Source organism: Oncorhynchus clarkii, chromosome 7 (genome assembly GCF_045791955.1).
Source record: "Oncorhynchus clarkii lewisi isolate Uvic-CL-2024 chromosome 7, UVic_Ocla_1.0, whole genome shotgun sequence".
NCBI lineage: Eukaryota > Metazoa > Chordata > Actinopteri > Salmoniformes > Salmonidae > Oncorhynchus > Oncorhynchus clarkii.
In genome coordinates, this window is record NC_092153.1 from 43439036 (window position 1) to 43460622 (window position 21587).

At 41.4% G+C, this 21587-nt stretch overlaps 1 protein-coding gene across 1 annotated transcript in view; it reads left to right on the forward strand.

Moving 5' to 3' along the window:
- Nucleotides 1-6817: 6817 nt before the first annotated feature.
- LOC139413347 (RING1 and YY1-binding protein B-like) overlaps nt 6818-21587 on the forward strand; it is a 40078-nt gene continuing 25308 nt past the window's right edge. Inside the window, exons 1-2 of the mRNA XM_071160594.1 lie at nt 6818-7043; nt 7827-7952. Of these exons, the coding sequence (XP_071016695.1) occupies nt 7018-7043; nt 7827-7952 (152 nt within the window). The 5' untranslated portion in view covers nt 6818-7017. The remainder of the gene's footprint in view (nt 7044-7826; nt 7953-21587) is intronic.

The following is a 21587-nucleotide window of genomic DNA, read 5'->3' on the forward strand; positions in this document are numbered from 1 at the left end:
TGGATCAGAGAATCACCAGCAGCAAGAGCGACATCATTGATATGTACAGAGAAAAGAGTCGTCCCGAGAATTGAGCCCTGTGGCACCCCCATAGAGACTGCCAGAGGTTCGGACAACAGGCCCTCCGATTTGACACACTGAACTCTATCTGAGAAGTAGTTGGTGAACCAGGTGAGGCAGTCATTTGAGAAGCCAAGGCTATTGAGTCTGCCGATAAGAATACGGGGATTGACAGAGCCGAAAGCCTTGGCCAGGTCGATGAAGACGGCTGCACAGTGGTCGGTGATCTGTTTATTAACTTGGCTTTCAAAGATTTAGAAAGGCAGGGCAGTATGGATATAGGTCTATAACAGTTTGGTTCTAGAGTGTCTCCCCCTTTGAAGAGGGGGATGACCGCACCAGTTTTCCAACCTTTGGGGATCTCAGACGATACGAAAGAGAGGTTGAATTGTCTAGTAATAGGGGTTGCAACAATTTTGGCGGATAATTTTAGAAAGAGAGGGTCCAGATTGCCTAGCCCAGGGGATTTATCGGGATCCAGATTTTGCAGCTCTTTCAGAACATCAGCTGTTTGGATTTGGGTGAAGGAGAAGTCATAGGAATCCAATGTGAAGGCTGGCCACGGAAGGCTGGTCACTGCTTAAATCTCTTCATATTGGATCCCAAGGGTATCTGCAATTAAGTGTGAAGACTGCATCAAGGTCATTTACTCCACCCTGACACAAAGTGATGGATGTCTCGATTTGGTTGTCCTACTTGAGGGAGGCACATCCCTTAGCACTTTGTGAGAAAGGGTTAGATTTTCATTTAAGAAAAGAGAGAGAGAGTTGGTTGGTTGGTTGAGAAGAGGAGCAATATAATAGCCATGAGAGCCCAGGGAGGGAATTGTCCGTGTGTCACGTTCGGACCTTAGTTCCTTTGATTTGTTTTAGTATGGTCAGGGTGTGAGTTGGGTGGGTTGTCTATGTTCCGTTTTCTATGTTGTGTTTATGTGTTTGGCCTGGTATGGTTCTCAATCAGAGGCAGGTGTCGTTAGTTGTCTCTGATTGAGAATCATACTTAGGTAGCCTTTTCCCACTTGTGTTTCGTGGGTGTTTATTTTCTGTGTCTGTGTGTTCCACACGGAACTGTTTCGGTTGGTTATCTCATGTGTTGTTTATTGTTTTGTTTCAGTGTTCACTTGTTTTAATAAAGAGCATGAACACGTACCACGCTGCGCATTGGTCCTCCGATCCCTACTAAGACAGCCATTCCACCGTGGGTTACTGTGTCAGGGCTTGAACAAACATTTAACAGGATGATAAAGTATGTATTGATTGTTGGTTGGATGGTGCTCCGTCTGTCAATGCACTAATTTGCCAAATTGACAGCAGCTCTGCAGCGTTGTGTGTGTGACCAAACAGCTGGATTTAGTCTAAACCACCATAAACACTATCCATACTTGGCTGCAACCTCTTCATAGGGCCACTGATTTATAATCCAGTGGATTGTGTGCATTTGTGGGAATTACTATATAAGAACATTGCAGAAAACCTTTCCAATCTCTCTCCCACTGCTTAGCCAGGGATGAGCTGATGCACATACAACGGAGATGCATAGACAATATTTTCATGTTTTGACATTTGACTGTGGTTGACTATTCTGTCTAAAATATGTGTCCCTCTAGGCTCATGTTTCACATATTTGTGAGAATGCAATTGAATACTATAGTGAAAACTGGTTGGAATCTTTGTATTTTACACTGATGGTCAATTGCAGTTTGTGGGAGATATTACTTTAACTAAATAATGATGTAGTCTCAAATTATGTCTCAAATGATTTAATGGAATCAGATCGGAGATGTAACCTTGTAAAAACTGTTATTACCGCTATGTTACCAATATGTGCCGTGACTCCTCATTACAAGTATTTCAATTGAATGTGTCACGTAAAATGGATGTTACTAAGCTCAGTTTAAGATAATGAAGTAGATGTAATATTGAATCGCTCTGATATAAGGGAATTTGGGAAACACAAACTACACACAAATGAAATCACTATCTCATTCTTTATCATCAGGGAAGTAATTGACAAGGGATTTATCATTGTCTTATTCTTTATTCACAGTTGTGTTCCTGGGTTAACAAACCGGGAGATTGGGCCGTGCCTCTGCGCTGCACATTCTTAGCTTGCAGGCCTGTTGTTCTTCTGCCTTTCGTGGAGTCTGCCCTAAATTCACTGAAACTCTCTACTGTTGAGTGTACTGAAGAAGCCTTTTTCACACACACACACACACACACACACTTAGTGTACACACACACTCGCAGATGCACAAAGACTGAACCGCTGCCAGCATGTCGTGGGATAATCTACCTTCCTGAAGGTTTGGCAAAGCCTCCCCTTGCTCCTCCTTATCGGCGTAGTGTAAGCAGCATGTGGTTTCCTGCCAACATCTTGGGCTGTGAGCTGCCTCTCCAAACAGGAACACGTATGGAGACATTCCTCTGCTGGAGAGGGAAACTGTCCTCAGCCACCACCCCCTAACCCCCTCCCTGGACACTTAAACACAACCCACACAATCTTCAACTCCTGAGGGTCCTGACCAGACTACAATTCCCCCACACCCACACAGTGAGGCCACTGCCATTTAATGCTCAGTGCAGGAAGTGTGTGTGGTGTAGGTTATCTATTCTACAGTATACACTCTGCTCCATTTCCATTCCCATTTTGTGTGACAGCTACAGAGGTATTCTCTTCACTGCCCGCAAAGATGCCCACAGACAGTATCAACACTGGAGTTAAACACACCATTGGGTGTAATCACAGGGTGGAAGGTGAAGTAGAGTAAATACCTACCAGTTGTCGAACAGTCAAAACAAAGAGGGTCTAATTGCCTGCATGGTAAACCTCAATTTTTTGACCAAATGCATCCTGACTTGTCCTTCATAATTAGATGATAATGATGATGTTTTGATGAGGATTAATAATTGTGTAATTAATTAGGCAAGTAAGATGAGGGACACGTACCATGATGGACTAATTGGGAGCAAGAGGATCTTGGGTGTATTGCAAGCAGTGGCAAAGAGGAAGTGTTGAGTTTATTTCCTGTGAGACTTTTGTGGATCCTGGAATGTCACCAGGGAACTTTGTGAGAGACCTCGATTAATCATGAGCTTCTTTCCTCTCCTGTGTGATTTCAGTATCAGGAGTATGTGTCCTTGTCTGCTATCCTACCTGTCTCTTAACAGCCTATTTTCCCATGTCTGCTCCAAGACATCTCTTCTCCCTGGCTCATCCTTAACCTGCCCTTCTCTCTTCATCTCTTCCACTCCACTGTTTTTCAGTCCAATTAATGTTTTCCAAAAACAAGTGCGCAGGAAAGGAATTGTGTGAAGTGCAACACGTTTCCGCTACGCGATGCTGTCTTTTTCCATAAATAGACAAAAATAAACTGCTTTTTCCTTTAGATTACCATCTCTCTGGAACAAACAACCTGTCCACATGCTGAAACCTGATTTCACATTGTATCTTGATCTTAATTACCATATAAGAAGTACTATATTCTCAGTTAATATAATTTAATATAAGTGAGTGCTTAAGGCAGAACACCTGCTTTATACAGTTGAAGTCGGAAGTTTACATACACTTGGAGTCATTAAAACTAATTTTTCAACCACTCCACAAGTTTCTTGTTAACAAACTATCATTTTGGCAAGTCGGTTAGGACATCTACTTTGTGCATGACACAAGTCATTTTTCCAACAATTGTTTACAGACAGATTATTTCACGTAGAATTCACTATCACAATTCTAGTGGGTCAGAAGTTTACATACATTAAGTTGACTGTGACAGCTTGGAACATTCCAGAAAATTATGTCATGGCTTTAGAAGCTTCTGATAGGCTAATTGACATCATTTGAGTCAATTGGAGGTGTACCTGTGGATGTATTTCAAGGCCTACCTTCAAGGCCTACCTTGATGTCAAGCATCTTTGCTTGACATCATGGGAAAATCAAAATAAATCAGCCAAGACCTCAGCAAAAGAATTGTAGACCTCCACAAGTCTGGTTCATCCTTGGGAACAATTTCCAAACGCCTGAAGGTACCACGTTCATCTGTACAAACAATAGTACGCAAGTGAGACCATGGGACCACGCATCTGTCATACCGCTCAGGAAGGAGACGTGTTCTTTGGTGTGAAAAGTGCAAATCAATCCCAGAACAACAGCAAAGGACCTTGTGACGATGCTGGAAGAAACAGGCACAAAAGTATCTATATCCACAGTAAATCGAGTCCTATATCAATATAACCTGAAAGGCCGCTCAGAAAGGAAGAAGCCACTGCTCCAAAACTGCCACAAAAATCGCCAGACTACGGTTTGCAACTGCACATGGGGACAAAGATCGTACTTTTTAAATGTCCTCTGGTCTGATGTAACAAAAATATAACTGTTTGGCCATAATGACCATCATTATGTTTGGAGGAAAAAGGGGGATGCTTGCAAGCCGAAGAACACCGTCCCAACCGTAAAGCACGGGGATGGCAGCATCATGTTGTGGGGGTGCTTTGCTGCAGGAGTGACTGGTGCACTTCACAAAATAGATGGCATCATGAGGGAGGGAAATTATGAGGATATATTGAAGCAACATCTCAAGACATCAGCCAGGAATTTAAAGCTTGGTCGCAAATGGGTCTTCCAAATGGACAATGACCCCAAGCATACTTCCAAAGTTGTGGCAAAATGGCTTAAGGGCAACAAAGTCAAGGTATTGGAGTGGCCATCACAATGCTCTGACCTCAATCCTATAGAACATTTGTGGGCAGAACTGAAAAAGCATGTGCGAGCAAGGAGGCCTACAAACCTGACTCAGTTACACCTGCTCTGTGAGGAGGAATGAGCCAAAATTCACCCAACTTATTGTGGTAAGCTTGTGGAATGCTACCCGAAACATTTGACCCAAGTTAAACAATTTAAAGGCAATGCTACCAAATACTAATTGAGTGTATGTAAACTTCTGACCCACTGGGAATGTGATGAAACAAAATAAAAGCTGAAATAAATCATTCTCTCTACTATTATTCTGACATTTCACATTCTTAAAATAAAGTGGTGATCCTAACTGACCTAAGAAAGGGAATTTTTACTAGGATTAAATGTCAGGAATTGTGAAAAACTGAGTTTAAATGTATTTGGCTAAGGTGTATGTAAACTTCAGACTTCAACTGTATGTAATTGAGCCAACTGTAATCCCTACGTATAATCTCTCACCACACTACACTCAGAGTTAAACACATTTTACTGATCATACCAGAACTTCAGCACCATGTGTATTTTTCCAAAGAGATTCAGTCAGAGGAAATGTATGTCAGAGCTACCATGCACTTTTGGTTGTTGACAGCTTGGCAACATGCCAATCACAGATTATTTTTCTGAGCAATAACAAGATTCAGTAAAGGAAGGAACTCTGATGTGGGTAGAGCTGTTTCAGTCACACTCTTGAATTGCCGAATGCATGGTATCATTTCTCGTCTCTGTCCCCTCCCCCAATTCTCTTTTCACTTGTTGCTTTTCTTATAATGTCTCCCTTATTACTGTAACAACAAAAATGCCCAATTTTCCATTGAATTAATTACAGAATGAGCCAGGCAATGCATAATGCTGTTATGATTGAATTCAGTTTATTAATATCATGATGTGCAGATGAGCCTCTAGAGCAGCATGCTATGAGCTAAGCAGATATCTAGAACCTGAAATGGTTCTTTGCCTGTCCCCATAGGACAACCTTTGAAGAACCCTTTTTGGTTCCAAGTAGAACCCTTTTCCACAGAGGGTTCTCCCTGGAACCAAAAAGGGTTCTCATATGGGGGACAGCTGAAGAACCCTTTTTGAACCCCTTTTTCTAAGAGTGTATATTCACTGGGTAGAGGGCAGAGCCGGTGTGATAAGAATGACAGTGACACAGCAGAAGTGATCGTATCTTCTCCTCTCCACTTGGTGGATAGAAGGGAGAGATTCACAATAATATATGCTCTTTAGCAGACACTTTTATCCAAAGCGATTTAGTCATTTGTGCATACATATAGGACCAGGAGCCATGGCAAGTGGCTAATGAGGCTATACGATTCATGCTTCATCTCCTACACAGAGAGTCTTGTCCTGTGCAGGAGGGAGGGAGGCCTTCATGGGGGTCCTCCAGGATGTCTGGAATTTTGGAAATGATGAGTAAGGTGAATATTTGTAATCTAAATACAAATGATCATTCAAGGTGAATGTTTAGTGTCTGAGGTAATCCTTTCTTTCTTCTACGTCTTATTTGAAACATAAGGCAATCCCCATTTCCTTGAGTCCTTTCAAATGTTAGGCAGTGTGGGCACACTACAACCACAGAAGATGAAACAACTGAAACATGTCCGTCTTAATGCAAAGACAGTAGGCTAATCTCACGGACAGGTATGATAGGGACAAAAGCCCTACAGGCTAAATTGACTGGACTGCTCTGATAGCACTCAACATACATTTTTGCATTTGGTTTATTAGTAGTCCTAGACATTTTGACTCTTACACCTGTCACGATTGAAAAGGGATGATGGGGAATAACTTTCTATGCACCTGTGTTCCAAGATGAACTCCACCAGCTACATCTTCAATGTGTGTAGGGATAAAATGCAATGAATGACACCAGCTCATGCTGTGGTACTGCACAGTATGACACTCACGAAACCTGTGAATACATTGGGCTGGCACTCTTATTCCTAAATTTCGACTATAAACCGCATCATCTCATTTCGATACAGAATATTTCGGGGAAATATATAGCGAGCTACCTATTTCTCTTATTTCCAACCAGACTTTTAAACAGAGGCATGCGGTGATTGGGCGTCTTGGAGTCACGCGGTGTGCAGTCGCCCTGCCGCTGAATGCGAGTTTAACTGCCAGCTTTAGCAGCGGTTCTATCTGGATCCTCCGCGCAGAACCTACAACAATTACTGATTATTACTGAAGACCTTTTCTTCTTTTGGAAGACAGTTCTTCACCATGGGCGACAAGAAAAGCCCTACCAGGTATTTAACCGTATACCCCAGTCGGTTTTGTGTCGATTTAGACTTGTTTTGCGATAATTCCATGGCGTTTGCGGTTGATATTCGGATGATTTCTCAAGGAGTGTTTCTCCCTTTTTTCAGTTTGTATGCCAGAGCTAGAATAGTGCACAGGCACTATGGCGGCTTCTCGCTCCCTACTCTCTACCAGTCACTCTCAGACAAAGGGAATTTTTCAGTGGATATGCCTGCCATTCTAGAAAATTATATTCAATGTCAACAGAAGTCGTTCGAAGATCAATGTCGAATGGACATTATTTGACATTCGTTTTGCTAGTTAACATGCTTAGCCCCGAACAGACATTAGGCTAAGCCGCGATACAATCGAATGTTGTAACGTTAGCTAGCTAGCTAACCGAAATTCGAGCTAGGTCGCTTGATTCTAGGGTTAGTGCTATCCAGAATCCTTGGGTCATCCCTATCCTAATCTTAACTCCTACCCCAACCATAACAACCCTTACCATAACCATTTTAAACGTCAACTTCAATGGGATAGGGACGTCCCAAGGATCCCAGATAGCAAGGACCTTGATTTTAGCTAGCGACTGATCTACTCGAGAAACTCGCGCTGCGTAGGTTATTCGGGATTCGAATGGATAACCTGACAGCGATTTTTGTTTCTTCTGTATAGGTTTAAGTTAGCCGATTTTTAATTTAGGGGGTATTGCATGTCGTCAGCACTAACAGTCATTATCAAATTAATTATATGTAATAAACTAACTTGACTTTACATTTTATATTTCTAAGGCCAAAAAGACAAGCTAAACCAAGTGCTGACGACGGATATTGGGACTGTAGCGTCTGCACCTTCAAGAACAGTGCAGAGGCTTTTAAATGCAGCATATGCGATGTGAGGAAGGGCACATCCACAAGGTATGTCTGAACGGGTGTTGTTTTACTCCTGCAGTAAAGCATTGCAATTGATTGAAATCAACATTAATCGTCTACCAATTTCCGTAATAATACTTTGATTTATTGATTGACGTAGGCATGTTGCATTGTGTGGCCATGCATTTCATTATTGTATGGATAGTGAGTGAATTGAGTCGTCTAGGTGTGCTGTTGGTAGCCAGAGAGGGGGATGGGGTGGGAATGAGGGACCTTACTTCTTCATAATAGCTGTATGGAGCTGCTAGAATAAAGCAGCTCCCAAGTGAATCTCTGAATTTGACATTAGTATCACCAGATTGAAACAAGACATCTGTAGCTTGAAACATCTGTTAGAATATATCACTTAGGCTACCTGTAGGATTAAACATCAGTAGTTGGCATAGCTGTGGGAAGTAGCTAGGCGTGCTGAGGTGCTGCAGCACCCCCTGAAAAAAATAAATATATATACAAATAAATGGGATTGTTCCCTCTCCCCCACCAAATTAGTGCACTAGGCCTTTATTACTCCTGTATGAGTGGAGCATAAATACTTCTCAGCAGAGTGGGAGAAATGACCCCCCACATTAGAAACCTATTTCTGGGCTGTCACTGCAATGGGAAACTAAGATGACATCATCACGATATGCATTCAGAATTTTTTACGTGATTCCCTTTAAATTTCATGTTTATCACTCCAGCCTGAGTTCTTGGTACTGCTGATCAGTTGTCAGTGTGAGTTTACAGGCACTTATCATCAGCTGCCTGATGAAATCTAGAGATAGATACAATCTAGAGATAGATGAGTCATTTGTGAGCCTGCAGAAGAGTCCCTCCATGCTCTAACCTTTCCAGCTGTGGTTTTAGAATGAGTGTTCTGCTGACACCTTTGGTCTGCCACTGGGAAAACACTGACCGGTTTACTGCTATTCGAAATGTGTGTTGTGTACTGGGCAATTCCACATTAACGGAATTATGCTTTGACTCAGATTTTTTGTTTTAAAATGTATGCTAAGCAAAAAATATTGATTTCAAAGTTTAACAAACCATACAACTCTAAGCACAAGACCTACTTTGATCAAGTTACACAGAGAATGTCATAACACATTTACTGGAAGAACTGTGTAGATGCAAAGTTTGGTAACAGAATTACGGTAGAATCTCACTCAGATTTTACGACATGATACCTTGAGTTTGAAAAAAAATATTTTGGTTATTCAACTATAGGAGGTGAATTTACATCTGGTAACGAAATGACTGCAACTTAATTACGTCATAGGTCCCTTATCTGTACTATAGAGAAATGCATTATAATGAATATAATTCTCTTCATGGTGATGTATCCTGAATAGGTACAAATATGTAATAGCCTTCTTTTGCGTATTTGGGTATTATTCTACACACTGGCTATTGTTGTAATGAGCTCTGCTCCCAAGGCACAGGAGGCTGCTGAGGGGAGAACCGCACATAATAATGGCCGGAACAGAGCCAATAGAATGGTATCAAACACCTGGAAGCCATATATTTGATACCATTCCGCTCCAGTCATTACCATGAGCTCGGTTTCCCCAATTAAGGTGCCGCCAACCTCCTGTGTCACAAAGACCACATTTGGTTGGTCTGTACCAGACCAAATCGGAACCAATCATGGACGTCCATGTTTCACAATTTTGGACATCACAGTGCAGCAAAGTAGATAGCCTATGTAGAATATAGTACATTATACTGTTCTCTACTGTGCTGTCCAAACTTGTGAAACATCTACGTCTGATTGGTTCAGATTTGGTACGGCCCGGGCAAGTTAACAGATACTGACTGGTACGTCACAGTGGGGGTTAGCATGCTTTATGTTAATGAGGGGATGTCATGACAAGTATGTCCAAGCCCCTTACCATGGAGCTTTTGGCAACAGCCCAATTGCCTCTATTTGGTAAATGAAATCGCATGACATCATTGAAGTGGGTTGTCACATTCCCATTTGATCTGAATTGTTAACCTTTGATGCAGTTGTTTGCTTGTTGAAAGCCTGGCTCTTATTGTAATGAGTACTAATTAGGCATATTTTCTCTCTGTTTGATGCAGTATGCTCTCAGCCAAATCATTCACACTTTAACAGTGTGTGTTTTGTGGTAGGGGTGGGCGATATGAACTAAAGTTTATTTCACAATATTTTCCACTTTCTGGACGATAACGATATATCACGATATACTGTACTTTAATAAAACAAACTTTTTATGAGCCCTTCAAAGTTAATAAATTAGAAAATATTGCTTTTAATCCTATAGAAACAGAAAGCATTGCACTTTATTTTTTTCTATGGTAAACCTGTGCAAACACGAAACATATGCAAAGGTATGAGTTAAATATATATGCAGTACAATTAAATAAAACAAATATTTAAAGTATTCATGATGTAAAGAAAATTAACTTATTTTTTAAGCTTTGTCCTGCCAAATATAAGTGCAGTCTGTTTTTTCAGCATAATACTGGACATTATGAATTCAAGTTGTAAACCTTTTCAAACTAACTTCTTCAAGCATTCACCAGACAGTCTATGTTTCTCAGTTCAACATGTAACAATTCACTGCCTCCCTCTTCACAAGTTCTGTGCCAGGAACACCAGCCTATTGACAGTTTCTGGCTTCAAAGTTGCCTTGTGGCATGTGACCATATGAAGACAGCCATGCAATCTTCATAGACAAACATTGGCAATAGATTGGCCTTACTGAAGAGCACAGTGACTTTCAACGTGGCACCGTCATAGGATGCCACATGTCCAACAAGCCAGTTCGTCAAATTTCTTCCCTACTAGAGATGCCCCTGTCAACTGTAATTGCTGTTATTGCTGTAAGTGGAAACGTTTAGGAGCAACAACAGCTCAGCTGCAAAGTGGTAGGCCACAAGCTCACAGAACGGGACCAGTGAGTGCTGAAGTGCGTAGTGCGTAAAAATCGCCTGTACTCGTTTGAAACACTCAGTTCCAAACTGCCTCTGGAAGCAACATCAGCACAATAACTGTTCGTAGGGAGCTTCATGAAATGGGTTTCCATGGCCGAGCAGCCGTGCACAAGCCTAAAATCACCATGCGCAAGGCCAAGCATCGGCTGGAGTGGTGTGTAAAGCTCACCACCTTTGGACTCTGGAGCGGTGGAAACGTTCTCTGGAGTGATTAATCGTGCTTCACTGTCTGGTGTATGAATCTGGGTTTGGTGGATATCAGGAGAACGCTACCTGACCCAATGCATTGTGCCAACTGTAAAGTTTGGTGGAGGAGGAATAATGATCTTGGGCTGTTTTTCATGGTTTGGCTAGGCACCTTAGTTCCAGTGAAGGGAAATCTTAACGCTACAGCATACAATTACATTCTAGACAATTCTCTGTTTCCAACTTTGTGGCAACAGTTTTGTTTCAGCATGACAATGCTCGCTGTGCACAAAGCAAGGTCCATAAAGAAATGGTTTGTTGAGATCGGTGTGGAAGAACCTGACTGGTCTGCACAGGGCCTTGACCTCAACCCCATCAAACGCTTTTGGTATGAATTGGAACGTCAACTGCAAACCAGGCCTAATCTAAGTGTGTGGCTGAATTAATAAGGTGACGGGGCATCATATTGTTTTAGCTTTCTGCCATGTTGGAGAAGTCAAAGCCTTTTGCATGAGTTATCTGTACAGCTGCCATTGCTATGTTGATTTCCTTCATTTTTTTTCTCCTCTCTGTTCTCGGCCCACCTGCTCCGCCCCCCTCTTCTCCAAGCAGAGCAGACGCCACACAGACACAGTGTGTTGACACAGATGGGGTTAGTTATAAAATCTTTGGTGTAGACATGCTGCTCGAGAGCCAGTACTGCATGCGTCTCAACTTTCTCTCGTTCACATTCGCTTGTAAATGTCTAAACTCACCAAAAATGACATTCGGTATCTCCTACCTATTTATGTAAAACTTTGTGAGCTGGATTGCCTGTCTTTGCAATTTATCACATTTAGCTAGCAGGCTCCATGGAAATTTGCTATTACTTGTGCTAATTTTGTTAGCATTCTGGTAATAGACCCCCAATTGGGTTTTGGGCATTTTTTTTTGACTCGCATTATTATTACCAGTTTAGTACACATGCATCTCCCGGGGTGAGAGAATGATGGATGGTATGACGATATGAAAACCGGGATACCACCCAACCCTACTCCTGACCAGGCCCTAATCTCTGTGATTTGAAAGAAGAAGCAAGAGAGGCAGATGAGCTGGCATCTAGACGAGACTATTTACTATACCCTACGTTCTATTGCCAAACGTACAGCCACTAGAGAACAAACTGGACGAGCTCTGTTCGATAGTATTCTATCAACGGGACCTAAAGAAATGTCATATTCTATGTTTATCAGAGTCGTGGCTGAACAAGGACATGGCTAACAAATCTAGCTGTTTTTTCCATGCATCGTCAAGACCGCTCGGCAGCCTCGGGTAGGTAGCATAAACGTAGCATATGTATTTGAATTAGTATACACCTCAAAAGTCTTAATGCAAAGTCACACCTCACTTTTCTATTGTTTGAGTTATTACATAAAACTGATCAGAATGCCGAAGTCATGTCGGAAAATATTATTCCGTAAGGTGATGTTATATGGAGGACCCGGCAAGCCGGCCTTTCTTCTATAATGTAAACTCTAACAGAAATAACTTAAAATTAAACCAAATCGTTTGCGGTCATGAATACTGGTTTCAGTGTAATTTTCAGGCAACTTACAAGCAATTACTAAATTAATTTATTGTTACAAACCAGCTTTCAAGGCTGATAGCCAACTAGCCTGCTAACGTTAGCCCTACTTGCCTGCTAATGTTATGTTAGCACTACACGAGTCAGCCAGTTGCTATCAACACCTAGCTTACAGCTACATTAAAGTAAACCAAAGTTTTGGAAATGCATAATTATTTTTGGATCTGAGTTAGCTACCAAAGCCAGGAGGAGGTGGGTGCTTCACTGGCTGATGGAGAGTCTCAGGGAAATCCCAAATGGATAGATTCCAGATATCCGTCAGCTATCGCGCTAGCACTAAGCCAAGGTGGAAAAGTTACACAACTCCTATAGCGTACTAAACAGGGAATATGCTGAAAAGTTGACAAAACAAAAAGGAGAACAGACGAGGTACTACAAAATTTGATTTTCTGTATTGATTTGAGCCCACGGGAAGAAGGCACCAGGGCCTGCCATGCTAACGGGTTCCAAATAGATAACACAGCCACAAAGTCTGTGAAGAGCATGCTTCATGGCCGCACATGCCCCATCAACTTCTTGTTTACATCACACTTCCTGCGTTTGGTGGATTGTAGCTCACCACCGCCAACACTTGGTTTGGAATGTAATTACACGCTGTCATCGCTAGTGGCTAACGTTGGCCAGCTTGAGCTAGCTGCTCAGTAGCACAAAGCAGATCCTCCACTTGATGTTGAGAAATAGTGCATTGTGGGTAGTTTAGAAGATATCCAGAAATAAGTTAAGAAATATTGAATATGTAACAACTTTTTGCACATGTAGTCATGATCTGGTTACCTATATCTAAGTTACTAAGTCTTTGACTACACTGTGTTGCGTGTTTCCTACCCTTTAAGGAAGTATGGCGTTTTTGCTTGCCTGATTTAGAATACCTTATGACAAGCTGCAGACAAAACTATTTACTTATTTATCTATATTTTTTGTAGCTGTATATTTACCACCACAGACCGATGCTGGCACTGAGACCACACTCGGCAATATCAACATGCATGGGGAGGCCCAATCTCACACAATGCCCAAGTAGGCTAAATTTGTGCACTGCCACTGCACTCACTTTGGTTCTCCAACAAGAAAGCACTGTGTGTGTTGTGACCTGACCTCCCGAGTTCTGCTGTTAATAGTTGGAGTACGTTTTTGAAGCATTCTTATACCAGAAGAGGCACATCTTTGCGTTAGCAGCGTACGCCTGACAGCAGTGATCAGCTATCGATTTCGAAAGTAGCCAGCACATGAAACCAATCAGTGCTAGATTGTGACATCTTGCTGCTGGACCAGTACAGTTTTCCTGATGGCTGTGCTGTGTGTTGGTACGCTGCACCTTGAGCTGCTCCAGGTCCTGGCTGGGCCTTTTTGACTTGATTAATGGTCGGGATCAGGTGCTAATGCTCTTTGGTTGTTGTGACGCCTCAGGCTGTGGTTTTGGGGGACGTGACGTTGCTTGTTGATTGTTGCTTGCCACTTTGTTCCAGACATGTTTGTGCAGATGTAGGATTTTTGGCTCACTGCTGTGCGTCGCGCTGGTGATTCTCATATTCCAAACCAAATTATTAGAATTGCGTTAACTCGGCTACTGTTTGGTATGCAGACTGTAACCTGTTGACGCTTAGCATCAACATTTTGATGTCCAGATTAGAAGTCGACCGATTAATCGGGTCCGATTTCAAGTTTTTATAACAATCGGAAATCTGTATTTTTGGGTGCCGATTTGCCTTTTTAAAAATGTATTTAAAAAAATATATATATTTTTAACTACGCAAGTCGGTTAAGAACACATTCTTATTTTCAATGACGGCCTAGGAATGGTGGGTTAACTGCCTCGTTCAGGGGCAAAAAGACAGATTTTCACCTTGTCAGCTCGGGGGATCCAATCTTGCAACCTTACAGTTAACTAGTCCAACGCAATAACGACCTGTCTCTCTCTCGTTGCACTCCACAAGGAGACTGACTGCCTGTTACACAAATGCAGTAAACCAAGGTAAGTTGCTAGCTAGCATTAAACTTCTCTTATAAAAAAACAATCAATCATAATCACTAGTTAACTACACATGGTTGATATTACTAGATATTATCTAGCGTGTCCTGTGTTGCATATAATCTGACTGAGCATACAAGTATCTAAGTATCTGACAGATATATAGGCAGAAGCAGGCGCGTAAACATTCATTCAAACAGCACTTTAGTGCGTTTTGCCAGCAGCTCTTTGTTGTGCGTCAAGCATTGTGCTGTTTATGACTTCAAGCCTATCAACTCCAGAGATGAGGCTCGTGTAACCGAAGTGAAATGGCTGGCTAGTTAGCGTGCGCTAATAGTGTTTCAAACTTCACTCGCTCTGACCCTTGGAGGGACGGAAGCTATACTGTTACACTGGCAATACTAAAGTGCCTATAAGAACATCCAATAGTCAAAGGTTAATGAAATACAAATGGTATAGAGGGAAATAGTCCTATAATAAATACAACCTAAAACTTCTTACCTGGGAATATTGAAGACTCATGTTAAAAGGAACCACCAGCTTTCATATGTTCTCATGTTCTAAGCAAGGAACTGAAACGTTAGCTTTCTTACATAGCACATATTGCACTTTTACGTTCTTCTCCAACACTTTGTTTTTGCATTATTTAAACCAAATTGAACATGTTTTATTATCTACTTGAGGCTAAATGTATTTTATTGATGTATTATATTAAGTTAAAATAAGTGTTAATTCAGTATTGTTGTAATTGTCATTATTAAAAAATAATTTTTAATATAAATTAAATCGGCCGATTTAATCGGTATCAGCTTTTTTGGTCCTCCAATAATCGGTACCGGCATTGAAAAATCATAATCGGTCGACCTCTAGTCCAGATGTTTGTCAGTTTAGTGTGATGGTGTTAAACTGAAATTTGCAGTAGCACTGACTGAACTAGCACACTCACAAATGTTCTGCTCTGCAAGAATATGCTTCACCTAAGTGCGTGTCTGTTAAAATGATGGAATAGTCATTTAGGGCGATATGGCCAAAATCGGTCATTTCATATCACGATATAGCACATTTTCTGTAAATTCAATGAATAAATAGTTTATATAAAATGACCACATGTAAAGGCCTATTTCTTATTACATGTTGAATTATACTCAACAAATAAAAGGTTCTTACTCTTATTTCTCCTTTTATTTAGAACCTTTTAGCAAATTTTAAATTAAGCGTGTAATAAAATATTAATCTAAAAAGGTAAATAGAAAACACTTAAATTATAGGTGCAAAAAACATAAATATTGGCCTGTTGCATGTTATTTTGGCATTAATACGCGTCACATATCAATTTACATTTGGTACCTTGGGTCGAGTGTTAGCACCAACTCACGAAACCCTTGTTTCTCCACCGTGTAAATTGGGGCCATGTCTTTGCAGATGTAAGTTGTAACAGCAGCTGTTACCTCCTTCCGTCTTTTGTGATTCTTTGCCATATGGTTTGCCGCGGGCAAAAGTTTCTTGCAACGTTTTGAGCACTCGACTGTACTTTTTTGTTTCTCATCCAAAGACTTTCTCTGTACTGTTTCACATGATTCTTGCGTACGTGTTTTGAGCCTATTGTCGGGACTGGCCTGCGGCATATTTTGCAGAGGATGGTTTTCTGGTCCGTGTCAGACTTTTCATACCCAAACCACGTCCATGTGACCAAAGGAGCCACTCTTTCAGGTACGAGCTCCGATGTCACGTTCACTGTCCTCCATGTTTGTTTGTGTTGCAAATTTCCTTCCAATTGATGAAAAATATTGCCGTAAAGAGTAAGATTTGCGACATGAAATAAACGATAGTGCATAATATGAAACGATAGATATTTTTCTATCATCACACGATATATATCGCCCAGCCATAGTCATTATAATCTGTGGATTTTACCGCTGTCACATTAACACATTGTCAAGACTAATGGAATTACTTAAGAAGGACGTGCTTGCACACTCCATTTGTATTTGTAAAGGCTTATGCTTATAAATCATTATCAGCATCTGCATTAATCCTTAAGCATGAGCAGGTAGGCCCTAATCTTAATGTGTTAATTGGCGGATTTCAGAGTATTTAATTACTTCATGAGATTTGAGAGAATGTGAGTGATACGGGGGGCGGGTACGGGGGGACAAGGGAGATTCGGAGGGTACGGGGGGACAAGGGAGATTCGGAGGGTACGGGGGGACAAGGGAGATTCGGCGGGTACGGAGGGACAAGGGAGATTCGGCGGGTACGGAGGGACAAGGGAGATTCGGCGGGTACGGAGGGACAAGGGAGATTCGGCGGGTACGGAGGGACAAGGGAGATTCGGCGGGTACGGAGGGACAAGGGAGATTCGGCGGGTACGGAGGGACAAGGGAGATTCGGAGGGTACGGAGGGACAAGGGGAAGCATACGGGATACAACAGTGTGGGCTGGAGTGGCTGGGCCCGGTCGTGCTGTGACGGGGACGAGGGGGGGGGGCTGCTGTGCGTGATGGACTGTGGAGGGGGGATGTGTTCACTCAGCCAAGAGTCTCCTGGGGGATGACAGAATGGAGCACATAATTACCCAGGGAGCTAAGGGAAGGTAAGAGCTGGGCTGGCCCTCACACATGCCTCTTTCCACCATGGCCATCCCTCTGGATCACAACTCCATCCGTGTCTGTCACAACACGAGACGGGGAAAGAAACAGCTCAGCGGTAGTGTCATCTGGGGAAGAATATATACATTTTATTTTATTTAACTAGGCAAGTTAAATGGTATTTTTATTCAGGTAAGATTGTGACATGATTGTCTTTTGTGTATAGAATATTTTGTAATTGGGAGACTGACTGTGGTATTTCCATCAAAGCAAATTTGTGACGTCCTCAATGTTACCTGTAATTTTTTGGGGCACTGAGCAGTGTAGGTCTTGTGAGCAGAAACTTGAATGTTGTGAGAATTTTGCAGTGAGGCTGTACCCTTAGTTTTAGACAGTAGCCAATAGGTGATTGTGGCTATTTGAGCATAATGTAGGTCTACCAACAAAACCAATGGAGCAAATCACATAACATTTTTAACTTGGAAATAGCTTTTGATTTCTATGATATAGCCCACAGTAGCCTATATGTGGTGTTCAATGCAGGCCTACATTGCATACTTTAAAAAATATATATAAATCATTATGAAGGGCTTGACATTGTTTTTTTTTTTGTTTTTTTTTAAACTTGTCTGTAATACCATGGGCCAAATGGGTGACTGTAAATTGCTTTGTACCTTGTTGTATGACGCAAGAAATCACTTTACAAAATACAACAAATTATTATTACCATATAGTGAATTAGACAATGTAGGCTTCCCCTCTGCCTATTGGCTTATTTGCATATTCAAGCCTGTCTTAAAATACAACACTGCCTCTTTAATTAAGGCATAAGCTTTTTACCTGACTGGTTTTTCAAAGACCACTTGAAATGTATCCTACATGTTTTGTGCTCTTGTTGGAAGCAGTAGCTTCCCATTACTGACCTATACTTACCTATAACTGGGCTAATAACTCTTTAACTAGCAAATAATAACAAATGTTCACGTGTGGCTCTGATCTGAAGAACGCGTTCATTCACTCGCTGGTGATTGAAAGACCCCTAGTGTGCTACAGTGGTACCTCCTTTAAAAGTTGCGAGCTTTGCACTGCGGGACTTGGAGGTACCCAGCGTCACGGGTTCAATGCTCCAGACCACCACAAGGGGGAGTTGGAGCACTCGTTATGCATTTGGGTCCCAAGTTATCTGACTATCTAACATTAGCCAGCTTGCTAGTGTTAGGAGAATTAATTTGTGTGTAATGTTTTAGGGGACTCCTGAGAACCAGCAAACCAGGCTGTCATCTTGTGAAACAGTGGATGTAAAGAATCTAGCTAGCTAAAACATTTACTGCAAATGTAATGTACAATTGTATACACTTGCCTTGCAATGCAGCTGAAGTAACACAGCTAGCTAACTATTTACTTGCTTATTGTGTAGTGAAGAATAAAAATAACTGTATGCCTATGGATGTGTAGCTAGCTACAGTATGTAGCCAATCTGTGTATGGACCCTAAAACATTAGTTCTGAACTAATATTCATACCAATCAATGAACCACAGCTATTATAGTTGTTGTATCAATTTCAAGTCTGAATGGCATTAATGAAGCCTATGGATAGAGTAGATTATAATAACTTTATTGTGCCAAGGATGCAAGTCCTATATACACATGTACTGTAGTTATTACCACGTATGAGATTCCCACATTGTAGCCTGTACATTGAATATATTCACTGATCATGTACTCTTCCTTGGCAAATAAAGGTGCGGTTCAGGTATGAATCTCGGAGACATTATTTTTCAGTTATATCAAACTCCATTATTTGAATAATGCTGTGTCTGCATGAATGTTTTACAATTATACACTTCAACAGTGTTGCTGCTCCTGGGACATCAATGATTACACATTGTAACATGATTGAGTTGTAGTTCATATATACAGAAAAAACTATGCATAACACCCTTCATCTGCATTTAATCTGAGGACACAGGATAGTATTTCAACCAGTGGAGAATGTGAAAAGCTTTACTGAAAGAAGTTCATTATCCAGGTGTTATAATTACATAATTATAATGCATTTATGAGAATTGTAATATTTATAAATACAAGTTCAATCTGTACTTCAATGCACATATGGTGTGCATTATAAAATGCGGAAGAAAGACGAGGTGGGGAGAGGTGTAGAAGGGAAAGAGGTAAGAACAGCGGGAGACAGAATATGATTCATGAATTACAGTGCTACCCTAATATTCTCTCAGTTCATCACAATTGCGGTGTCTCCTAACCAGCCTTGGGCCCCCAGTTGGCCCGACGGTTATCTTAAGAGCGGGTTAGGTGGTGAGGATGGGACTGGCTTCCTCTCTCACATCAAAACATACCTGCAGACGATTGACAAATGGATAGAGAGAGAGCATGATTAGAGCATGTTTTTTAAAATTCTGACACTCATCTTAAATCAGAAGGTGAAATGCAAAACTGGCCTTGGATCATTAACTCTGGGACTAAAACATCTCTCTTTAATAATACTTCCTGTTGACCCGACCAAGTGACATCTCACCTATGATCATGCTGTGCCCTCTGTCAGCCTGTTCAGATCTGGGAGGGGTTCACCAAAACAGCTGATATAACCTAGAGGATTTAGGGAGAAGGGGCAGAGGGATGAAGTGAAGAGAATGCTATTGTGTGGTCTCACCTGGTGGCTACAGAGTACTTTATGCTGAAAAACAGACACATGATGGCAAACAATAAAGATAATGTCAATAGAAGATACTGTATGTGACGCAGACACCTATCAGAGTGTACCTGAAACAATTAAATATAGAGGGCTATGTGACTCACCACTTGGTTATTGCAAGGCTAACCCCCAGGAAAATCATGAATTGGCTGCAATAGATAGTCCGGTGAAAATGGCTGTGTTTATGTGGTGTAAATCTGAAAATTAGCAGCTGACATCTTAAGGTAAACATTTTTTTTTTATCCATGTGAGACAGGTTCCATGTACAACAAGACAGGCAGAGATGGAGAAAAATAACACAACATTTTAACTACCTCTGGTTGTGGACACTTGCCAGCCATAAAGCCTCCACGGCCTGTTCCTTGGACAGTGAACATCTGGCAATAACTACATTTTCGACCCCTTAGTCAGCTCGTTCTTTGAAAGTAAAGAAAGCGGCTTGTTTTTTTTATAGATATGTAAACAATAAATGAGATGACCGTTCAATCTAAAGCAGCAGATGCCATTTTTAGGATACATCAATACCATCGATGCCATCTTCGCAGGTGTCCGCTTTGACTGACTTTGTGTCGGAAAAAAGTTGCTTTCAGAACAATTATTTTTTGATTGAAAATAAAGGTTTTGCTCTCTACAAAAATACATCTACCTCCATAGCATATAACAATTTGCCTATGAATAACCACACCTTCATACAAACGTGCTACTATATGCAGAATTCTTGACGCACAACCGAAGATGCTACCATATCCTGCCATCACGCCCACAAGCGAGCCACTCGGGAGCAGAATGATGACGCGTGAAAGAGGGAAAGGAATGCGATGGGAACAGCAATTTGTTGCAACTTGGAGAGGAGGGCTAATAGCTGAACAATAGACTATTCAACCTTTACTAAAGAATAGCCTAATAGCGGAGCGAGGTGTGAACCCCCCGCCTATCACAGACCAGATTTGCACTAACGACCAAGGGGTAGCTTGCTACTCAATGTAATAAAGTAATGACTTCAATTACGTTACCTTACACGTTATGTTGGCTGACAATTTGTTAGCAACGCTGTCCTTACAAACCACAGCATATCATTACAGCAGTATGTGCCGGTATGTTAGCTAGCTGCCTAACGTTAGTAGTCATACATCAGCCTATAGTTAATATACTAACAAGTTTATCTAACTACCCAACGTTTATTGACTTGATTATTCTCGTCATTCTTAGCTAAATGGTATAGTCGTTGTGCTTTCTCAATGGATATTTGAGTGCTTTCGTAAATTTGCTCTGGCTATCAATAGGCTGGACAATAGAATGGGTCAAATTTTGCCCAAGGCTGAAAAACGTCTTAAGAACGTTGGCTAAACTGGATCACTAGCGCGAGCCCATAGCAAATTTAATTGAATTTAACGTTCGCAGAGCCTGCTTTGACAGTAGTGATGCTAAGAATTCTATAAAAAAAAAAAAATTCAGACTTCTGGTCTAGCGATCGATGACAAACGAGCTCTCTGCCCAGATTTACGTAATTACAAAGAGATTATCCTGATTTTAAAATAGTGCCAGTGTAACATAGTTCCAGTCCCTCTACTCGCTCAAACCAGGGACCCTCTGCACACACAGA